The 10,703-nt window shown below is 43.2% G+C and overlaps 1 protein-coding gene across 5 annotated transcripts in view; it reads right to left on the bottom strand.

The window, feature by feature from the left end:
- The window catches only part of ATP6V0A4 (ATPase H+ transporting V0 subunit a4), a 57,044-nt gene that overhangs the window by 42,226 nt on the left and 4,115 nt on the right, over positions 1-10,703 (bottom strand). For all 5 annotated transcript variants that reach the window (XR_003093034.1, XM_025198883.1, XM_025198881.1 and 2 more), the window contains exons 3-8: positions 9,020-9,098; positions 6,262-6,356; positions 4,087-4,212; positions 3,429-3,523; positions 1,805-1,931; positions 650-732 (exon numbers count right to left, since the gene is read on the bottom strand). Coding sequence is in view for 4 of the 5 variants with exons in the window: in XM_025198883.1 (XP_025054668.1) it covers positions 650-732; positions 1,805-1,931; positions 3,429-3,523; positions 4,087-4,212; positions 6,262-6,356; positions 9,020-9,098 (605 nt within the window). In the remaining variant the exon portion in view is untranslated. The remainder of the gene's footprint in view (positions 1-649; positions 733-1,804; positions 1,932-3,428; positions 3,524-4,086; positions 4,213-6,261; positions 6,357-9,019; positions 9,099-10,703) is intronic.

Genomic DNA, 10,703 nt, shown 5'->3' with positions numbered 1-10,703 from the left:
TCTTTCCTGCTCAGGGCAGGAGTCGGACTCAGTGATCTGCTAAGGTCCCTTCTGACTCAAACATCTGTGAATCTATGAAACAGGATGGGGATGAGACAGCATGTTCACAACTTCAGTTCTGATTCTATGATGCTTCTTTTGTATCATTGGTTAGACAGATTGACAGAGACCCTGGGAAAGATGGCCAGTACTACATTCAACATGGAAAGATTTAAGAAATAATAGTACCATTTTGTTTACACAGAAGCTTCAGAAGACTTCATCTAAAATATTCCAAATTGGGGGGGTCCGATTTTGGGGTGTCCATCTTTGCACCCCTAATAAAGGCTGCATTGTCAGAGAAGGGGAACCAAGCACTTCTTGAAATCCGGACCTGGTTTTAGATGTCTCAGGTTAACTGCTTAGAAGTCATGGTTCCCAAAACCTCTAGTCACTTTGGAAAATTTAAGGCCTTAGCTTTCAAATGCCAAAGTGATCTATATTTCTTATTACTAGATGCCGCAGAACAGAAGAGCAGAATGGAGCGCAGTGGATGAGCTGACAGGCAGAACGCAGAGATATCATCTCCAGCCCTAAACTCTGCCAGCCAATCCTGACAAGTAAACACCTCAGCAAGAATCATTGCTACTTTCTCAACAGCGTGCCTTACCCCTCACAAATCTTCTTGATTTTTTGTCGGAGCTGCTCTCCTTGATAGAAGATAATGAACACATTCTTTTTCACCTCTTCTCTCTGAAAGGCAGCGCAAGCAGAATTTCAAGTACACATAACAAAGTAAAACACTATACTGAAAAGTAAAAGTTAAACACTGCTTTGTCATGACTTTGTTTCCCCCAGTAAATTTCCCACCACTGCTTAGAGGGGTTTCAGTAGATGTGAACACAGGGACCATGGTATTAGTTGCAGGGTGGAAGATAACCTTGAGAGGACTGCATCTTTATTTTCCTTTTTTTTTCCTCCCTTAACTTGGTGAAGTTGATGCCAGTCCATGTGGGTATAGTTCCACACTTCCCATGAACAGAATTATGCATTTTTTTATTATCATATGAAAACTTAATGTTAAGGTTGCAAAGTGAAACAGTGAAAAGTCTGGCAATGACAAAGCTATTTTTGGGCAATGTCTTTCCAGCCCAGAGCAGGGGGGCTGGACCCAATGATCTCACAAGGTCTCTTCCAGCCCTAAACTTCTGTCAATCTGTGAGAAAAGGACTGAGCTTCTTAAAAGAGACAACTGCCTGCTGGTGTCGGCAGGGTGTGCAGTGAAAGAAGAGTTCATCATACATAAAGAAACTTACCCACAGAATATACCCTACTCATTTTGAAAATTTCTCCCAGAGGAAACAACAGCTCCAAATACTGGCTAACTGCTCAGGCCAAAGGGACAATAATAAATGCAAAAAGGGGAACAGTAGCATAACTATGCCTGTGAGAATGGGCACCAGCTCCAGATACTGATTTAGACGGGACACCAGAATGGCAGCCCCCACGGAGCTCATGCCACTGCCACCTGCACCATGCTTGAGGCATGGCAGCAGCCCTTGTGAGAGGAAACAAGTGCTCATCACCCCCACCTCACTAGCTCAGGGTGCCAAGATCCCTAGTTGCATCTCTGAGGGGGTAGCAAAGATCCACTGTGTTTCCCATCACCTTTCAGGTCCACCTCCCCTCATGTTGTACAGATTAACCTGATGGAAAACTGAAACTTCAAGATACTTTTGTGTTATCATGACACCAGTCCAAGGTGTTTTTAAAGGCGCACACGTGCAGATCACGTGGGATGGAGGAGAAGCAAGTTCATACCTACCGTAACTGGGTCCTCCAGAGGAGTGTCCATTTCCGTGTACCTCAGGTAGACGTTTCCCCGGCAAGCTCGCCACAGTAAACGCTCAAAGGGGACCATCCTCTCCCTTTTTATCACCCCTGCCGTGAATCTGGGCAGCATTAACAAGACAGATATATCGCAGGCATATTTCAAGTCTTTTAAACTCAGATTGTACCAGGTTTTATAATCCCTTGCTAATGCTTTATAGACCACATTAAGCTGGATTTACAGTCATATTAACATGGGGTGCTATCTTCAGGTGTGGTTGTTACCAGGCAAGGCTTATTCTGAAGTGAAGTTCAGGCCTGGATCTTATTTCTTAACCTACTGACTTCTCTTTTTCTTTTCCTTTTCCTTCTTTTTAGGGGAAGAAGGGGAGCTGAGTGCAGTGGGGTAGAGAGCTTAGCCCATGTCTGTGTTTCAGGATTACACAGCAGGAGGAGGAGAGAGAAACGGGAGGCAGCAGATTCATTTTCTTCTTTGTAGCAAGCGTAATACAGACATTATTGTATAGCAGATGGTCAATGGCAAAAAACGTCTGGCTGACAGTATTGCACCCCTGCCTATACCAGGGGTAGGCAGAGGACCGCTTACTGAGCCATCAAGGGCAGCATGACAGGCAGCCAGGGGCAGATAAATATAATATTTAATATTTATAAATAATATTTAATTTTCTAAATTTTTTAGGGGCCCCACGGGCCAGATAGGATGGCCTGGCAGGTTGCATCCAGCCCACGGGCCGCATTTTGCCCACCCCTGGCCTATACAGTAGCTCCTGCACCAGAGAGACATGTGAATGCTCTGCTTGTGGGCCAATGCATGAGACTTGTCCTTGACCCAGAGGACTCAAGCACAGCTCAGTTTTCTAGCTCCTTCTCTAGCCCAAAGTTACAGTGATGAGGCACAGACCTGAAGCTTTTTTTTAGGCTTTCCTGGAATCATTGCTATTAACAGGGCCATGAAGAGATCACTTGCTTTAGGAAACATTATCATATGGAGGCCAGGGTTTGACCATTACCAGCTGAGCTAGTACTGAACAGGACTTGTATGACTTGTACTGAAAAGTCATAGTCAGAATCATACCACTTAATGTGACTCCCCGCAATTATATCCAAACTCATACAACCCTGAGCACAGACTGTGTGGGTGATTTGTGTGACTGTACATCTGTCTACTAGGAACTGGCTGAAACCCTCTGACTCATTTCTCAGAGGCCACTTAACAGCTGTTAGATGGTCATGATTTTAGGCACCTGCCAACAAAAGACTCGTTTGAACCAAAGACCCAGAGATGGAAGTTCGTCCACCCTATTGACCAAGACTGAACCAAAATGATCAGAAGTTGCAATTCCTGTTCTCTCCTTCAAAACACTAAAATTGCTTTACACTTTAATGAATGAATTACAAATAAGGGATTGGAAACCAACCTGTATTAGGCTATCTAAAGCCAGTACCTGAACGCATCAAATCTTTAAGACTGGCTTGTAGGGCTGAAACCAGATTATGGAAGCTGGTTTCCCATGGTGCTGCTACCACAAATACAAGTAAAATGGAAGATTAAGTTTGCAATAGACTTTTAACTGCTATGAATTTTTAGCAATACTTACCCCAGTTTTGCAGCAGCTGCTGCTGGAGTACTCCTTAATTCCAATAAACCAGACGTGTCTTCACTGAAGAAATCATCCGGCAGACTGGTTTCTGTCTAAATGCAGAAATAAGCATGTTTCTTATGAAATTATTTTGAAAGCCTTGAAAATTTGTCACATATTTGCTGCTGCAACCATCTGTCTGTATGAAGGCAGCTGTTGGATCCAGCTGATGGACATGGGGCTTTGGCAGCACTTGCAGTAGGGGTCTTCGGCAGTGGCATGCACTTCTCCCATACTGGGACAGGGAGAAACGGCGCTGGTGGATAGGTCCTAGCACCCCACCCTCATGAGCTGGGTCATTCCAGCCCATAGCCCAAAAAGGATGCTGACCACTAGTCTAAACAACTTCAGCGCTCAAGTTCCATTTTCAAGAGACCAGAGCCATCAGAAGCAGAAGCTCTATGACTTTCAGTGAGGCTTAAATTTCTGAGTCACTTCTGAAACTTTTATTCCAGACTTGTAGGAAAGGAAGCCTGAGTTCTGTTTAAAAATAAAAAACACACGCACATAACCCTGCCATCGCCACAAAGCCCGCAACATTAACATGTTCAGAAGCCTTCCCCTCTCTGCTGCGAGAAAGGACAGATCACCAAGAGCTCATTCAAGAAACTCTCACCTCAAAGAAGTCCTGTGTTTTCTTCAGCAGATGTTTTAGTTCAGTGAGCTCCAGGAAGTTCTGCTTCAGCGTCTGCTGATTCTGATTAGCTTCCTGCAGCTCGGCCTCCAGTTTCTCCAGAACTGTCTGGTCATAACCAAAGAAAATCAGAAATCAGCAAGGCAGGCCTAATACTCACTCGCCAGGCTGGCACCACATCCCTCTGAAATGGACTGTCAAAAGAATAAAGTAGGAGGAACAGTAACACATGACTGTGAAGTGACCATTTCTAAACATTTGTATTCCTGAAACTGGCTCTTTAGGAATACATCCAATGAATATTAAACATCCCCACTGCCATTTTTCTTGTTAAGTGCAGTGACTCAAAGTGGTATTTAGGCATAAAAAGCACACCAAGGTTTCTATGGGAAGACTGAAGCATTAGGAGAAAGAATCTGTCTTCTCAGTTAAAGAGATAACAGTGGATTTTGGTTTAAATGAATGAATTTGTAAACTTAATTTTCAATTAAATTGAAAGCAAACAACCCCTGCACTTCTGTTCAGGAAACAACTGATATATTACAGTCCCAGTGTGCAATGTGCTGAATGCAAATCCCTGATTTCTGAGTGGCTTCAACTCCGCTTGCTTCACTAACTTACATCTGGGTGGAGAGCTCTAAATGTTAAAGGTGCCCAGATCCTCTAACGTTCAGCCGATAATATTTGCTACAACATACTCTGCTAATTATCAGAGATAAGATCACAGGAAGACAAGGATAGGGAATGAAAATGTGGGGAAAGTAGAAAAATTTAAACATTAGGAACAAGAATCACTGAAGATAATTAAACTGAAGAAATCATGCCAAGAATGTACACTGCTAAAATATGCCAGTCAAGCCTGGATAAAATAACGATAACAAGGACAATCTCAAGAAACCTTGAAATCCAGCTTTACTGTACAATTGTTCAACCTGTCCTTTATATGGATGTGAATCCTGGACTCTGACAAGGGCAAATAGAAAAAGGCTGCAAGTGTTTGAAAACAAAATGCTAAGGAAAATAGTTGGTGCAGTACAAGAAAGCAGAGTATGGAAGAGAAGACAAAAATCAAGAGTTTTGTGGACTTTTACAAAAGACCTGATATCTTGAGCAAAAGCTTTGCTGACAGAAATATGCTGGGGGGGAGTCACACCTGCAGCTGACACATCCTTCCTGCTATTAGCTCATGTTGTTAAGGAGGTACTACCATGCCAGCTGAAGCCTGTTCTCTTACACTGTCTGCACTAAGGGGCTTTGCCCATATTGCTGACAGCCCAGCTGTCAGCTGCAGAGGCTCCATAGTGTCTTGACAAGCCCCTATGAAATGCTATGGTTTTCATGACTGGGAAAGTCTTTGCTGTTAATATATTGGATTGGGACTGGGCAGAGAAAAGCTGATTGGTGAAATCCCTCAGGAGCCCTCAAAAACTCCAGCCTTAATTGATGTGCTGAAACAGTGAAGAATTTCATCATGGACCCAAGGCAGGAAGAGAGGATCTAGCCTTGAACATCATGGTTAAAGCCCCAGATAACACTTCAGGGAAAACCGTGATGACAAGCCAGTAAAGGCTGCAGCTACAGCACAGCAGGTAATAGGACAGGGTCAGAAACAAATGGTACAGATCGGGAACCTGCAGAAACTAACAGGTTTTCCCGATTAAAAAAAGAGGAACAAATGGGCTGCAACTCATAAAACCACCACAATTTATCAGCAGGCTTGTGATGAATTAGTTCCACCTGCGAACACCCTGGAGCAAGCTACACAACTCAAGTCAGGAGTGTTTGATTCCCTTCCGGGGTCTGCTGTGGCTTGGCTGGGTGAGCAGGCAGGTTGTTTAACCTGTTCCTCCATTCCCTCCCCTGTCAAAATGGGGATAATTGAGTAAACTTACCTTTGTAATAAACTGGTCTAGGACTGGTGGTGAAAAATATGGGCAGCATTATTAATCCAACGAGCAGGTTTAGTGCCACAACTACAAAACAATACAGATGAATCTGGGAATATGTCGTCTGTGAATGTTGGCCACTGGCGAGGCATGTTCCTTCACTGGCAAGCCCATGTGAGACGTTAACCATATGCACATAAATATATAATCCCACCACCTCCCTCAGCCCAGGTTTCTCCCTGTGCCTTTAAGGCAGTGCTGAGCTCCGTACCTCCAGATCAATCATTTCTCGAGGCAAGGGGGTCTCTGGATACTTTTCTGATTTGATAATCACAGTCTCGTTTTCCATCTCATTTTCCAGAAAGCCTGCAAGGAAACCACACAGAGGCCTGGCTAAGCTCACCTGAGTGTTGTCAGCATTGGCTGTTTCTAGCTTCTGGATATAGCTTGAGTGGCCTGCATATGACAACAGAGCATTGTGGCCACAGTATCCAAATGCCATTTTATATACAGTCTAGGAGAGTTTGTCAAATCTCTGTGAAAATCCTGGTTATATGAAAATCTCGCTCCAAACTGCTGTCCTCAGCAGCAAGCAAGCTACTCCTTCCAAAGAAAAGACATAATTACATATGCCTTGCCTCAATTACTGAGATAAGTTCATCACAGTCACGAAAGCACAAAATAACTCCCTGGTCAACACACCTGCTCCCTCACAAGAAAGGGCTGTTCCCTGCAAAACCTCAACATAGCAGTTTATCCAGGAAGTCCCAACCTCCACTGGGAGGCCACAGTGCACTGTACTAGACCCTCCCCTTTCTCCTAAATTTTCCGGTCCGTCATTTCATTCTCTAGGCTTATTTAGACACCTGCAAAAGCAGCCCTCTGCCATGCCACTTGGATGTTTACACTCTATTTAGGACTATTGAGTCACACAGATGCACTCTTCCACAAATTAGTGTTGGAAAGGACCTCAGGAGGTCATCTAGCAGGGGGTTGGACTAATGAGCTCCTGAGGTCCCTTCCAACCCTAATTTTCTATGAGTCAATGTGGGGCATCAGCCCTATCAGGGGCTGAACACTGATGGCAATTAATGGGTTTAAAGTTAAGCATGTGCTTCAGGGTTTTGCTGGAACTGTGGTCAGCAGTTGGAGGGGCAGAGTCCTGTTTCACCCAGCTTTATGACATTTAATTCTTTGATGTGAGCTTGCTGAAATAAAGCTGCCCTCAGGAAGCAAGGCAGCTTTCACCTTCCAACGTGATTGGGCTAGCAACTTGAACCAATACAGGTGCACTTACATGTGCATATTAATGTGATGCAATAAACTCCAGTGGTTATTACACCAGAGTTTATGGCTCCCTGGTGAGCATTTACACAGCAGGCAGCCCACACTGAAGCACCTTCATACCCCAGCCAGCTGGGGCAGCTTCTACATGTGTGCTGCTGCTGAGTTTTTACACCTCAGCAAAATAGCACTTCTATTTACAAGTACTGTCCTGCTGTGGAGTAAATTAGTTTACTCCAGCCTAATAGGGGTGATGTGTAGATTTGCAACATTTACTAACTAGTCTACTGCTCAGTAAAAGTCTCATGTAGATGCACCCTAAAGGGAATCTCCTATAGGCAGTGTCTGGTTCTTTAGGCCTCCTTCTGTGGGTATCAGTTGGCTGACTGGGACTCAAGAGACATATATCCTATTCCCAGCCATGGTATTAATGCAGAGCACGGACAGACAAATGTATCCTGGTATAACTGACACCAGATTTTTATATCACTGTCAATTACACTGGAATCAGGAATGGATAGACATACAGCTATCCCAGGCTAGCTCACAGATAGGGCACAATTACAGAGCCTTATACGCTTAGCAAACATCTATCCTAGAATAAATGTGGATAGACAACATAAACACTGGTGCAACTTACACTGATGGAGTTTTACCATGATTCTTCAGCAGTAATTCTTTGCTGGTTTGGACAGTTACCTCAGTTCAGGGGCTTGTTATCTGTCAACTACTCTTACACAATGGTGTCAAGCCAATTTTGTTAGTATAAACATTTTGTCTGTACATGCCCTCATCATGGGACAGTGGCCAGGACTTTTACCCTGTCTGTGCCTCAATGGAACCAGCTATAAAATGAGGAGAACAAGGCTTACCTACTTCTGGAATGGGGTTTGAGATCAATGGATGAATCACACTACTGTATTACCTTTTTCCCCACTTAAAAGTGGAAATTGTAAGGATTTCTGTAGGCAGATTTACTTCTAAAACAGAACCATCCGTTAGCAAGCCCAACCAAAAATGGTGAGCTTCTATAAGTTATAAAAAATAATTATTTTTAAAAATGTTAAACATTGAAAAGTCTTTTAAAACAAATTACTGTTTGTTCACTGATTGCCTGTTTTAAAGGATGGTGTATTTTGCCACAGGAAGTATATTCCAGTGGTCAGAATGCAGGACTCAGACTTGGGAGTCCTGAGTTCAATTTGTAGCTCAGCTACTGATGTGTCCTGTTATTTTATGTTAGTTAGGACCCTGCCAGATGTTCAAATTAAAGCTGGATAGAAACCAGCTATAAAGTTGTTACACATTTTCAAGTGCTAACTTTGTAGCTGGTTGGTTCTTTTTATAGCTGGATGGACATTTTTATGGCACGATCTTTATTATGGATTTGTGCATGTGGACTATGGATTATGGCTTTGTGCATGTGGGCAGTCTAAACTTAGTGCACAATTAACCAGTTAATTGCATAATATATGGCAGGGGGCCATACTTAACCTCTCATTACCCAAATTTGCCCACTTGCAAAATAACAGTGATACCCACCAAACCCACAGTGTGTAGTGAGACTTACTGGTTGCATTTTAAGTGTTTCAGACCCTTCTGATAAAAGGGGAAACAGTGATGAAAATAGCACCATCTTCACAACAAATTCCATTTAATTTGTCTGGTAGCTGGAGAACTTTTTATTTTAATACTAGGATCATTGTGGTTCTAAAGACAAAGCCTTTTACCATTTATCTACTTACGTAGGATCCTCTCCAGGGATTCACATCTTCTCACTTCATTCACAAACTTTCTCTGGAAACTGTTCACGTTCATGTTCAGCTAAAAATGTAAGGAAAACCAAACCCAGTGATGGCTTGTGGTTATATTTAATTCAAATATATATTAGAATTTGTAAAAGATGATGCCTTATGCATTGGTGGACCAACAGACAGTCTTCTAGCCACAGAAGATATGTTACTAGCAGCAGTAGTCAAACTTCCTCAGGATATCAGTGTGCCTCAACCTTGACTGGTATCTTAAGTCCATTCAACTGTGACTTTATGTAGACTATCAAGAAAAGTCTTGACTGAGGTGGAATCATTTGGTTTTACAGAGTTTTAAGGCCAGAAAAGATTACTGGGGACCCTGGGTCTGGCTTCCTGCATGACAAGCTGGACATTTTTGCACAGTGATTCATCTTACCTATTCTCCTGACAAAGCAGTGCCTTTCTCTGTGGTACAGTTCTAATGCAAGTACCAAGGGTGGTACTACTCCTGGGTATGGCACCTTGCCACTTGTGACCAAGGAACCTGACTCAAAATCCTCCAGCTCACATCATCTATGCCACTCTGCAAGCATCAGTCAATCAGCAAAAGATTTGCTGTCCCATGAACAACACTCAGAGCCGTTCTTCCCCCTTTGTTCATTTTAACAATCAAATTTGTGCCTACACATGTCACATTTATTTATTTATTAGGTCTAAACATCTTTTTCATGAGCCTCAGATACAGAAGGCAACCTATTAAAGCACTCATCTGTGGTGGTACAAATCCACCAGAGGTAGCTGAAATGACAACAGAGGACAGGATTGCACTACCGTTTCCTATCTCTAGTGCAGCTTCCACTGCTAACACCACCCCAAAGGAATAGACATTTGTGTCTACCCTACAGGCTCCACCATTGCTGGCATCAGTGCTGACCAGTGCTTAGGCATTTTCCCAGTGTAGATGTCTTCAGAGTGGCCCTCTCTCTCTCTCGCCCTCTCTCTCTCTCCATTAATCCACCCAGAATATTTCAGCCGCTCTTGCTTTTCACCTCAGAAAGTCAGGCACAAATCTCAGTTTCCAGCCTTGTAGCAGAAAGCCCCTTTTCCTCTTGCCTACAGTTGCTCTCCCCTCCTTGGATATGTTTTCCCTCTTCTACCTTTTCTTCCTTCCTCTTTCTTTCACTTTAAGATAAGGAATTGTGTTTTGAAATTTGTGTGTGCGCATTTTGTATCTCCCTTGTATTTTGGTATTTTTATCTATTTGTGTGCCACGGCATTACTTTTGTAGCTTATATTTTATACTCCTCACCTTTCAACTTTCAACTAAATGTGTTTAGTTTCATAAGTAAGTTATACATTGTAACAATGTTAACAAGGGCAGGAATCAAACTGCCCTTCCCTGTATCAGGCTGGCCCCTGAAAGAGGGAGTGAATCAGTGATTGAATGTGTAACATGGTAGCAGACAGCAATTAACACCTAAGGAAACTGCAGCTCAACCAACAGAAGAAATCAATAGAAGACAATGTAACAACCGGGACATCTCTAAACGTCACTGATCAAGGGCTAGAAGCCCTGGCCTGAGTTAATCAACGCCGGGGACCAACTTTTGGGCTGAATATCTCCAAATCGACCGCTCCCAGAGCCCTATTCAAAATTCATCAACGGACTCCCAACCCT

The sequence above is a fragment of the Alligator sinensis genome, unplaced genomic scaffold (genome assembly GCF_000455745.1).
Source record: "Alligator sinensis unplaced genomic scaffold, ASM45574v1 scaffold74_2, whole genome shotgun sequence".
Lineage (NCBI taxonomy): Eukaryota > Metazoa > Chordata > Crocodylia > Alligatoridae > Alligator > Alligator sinensis.
The sequence above is the reverse complement of the archived record's forward strand: the minus strand, read 5'-3'. Positions and strand labels throughout refer to the sequence as shown.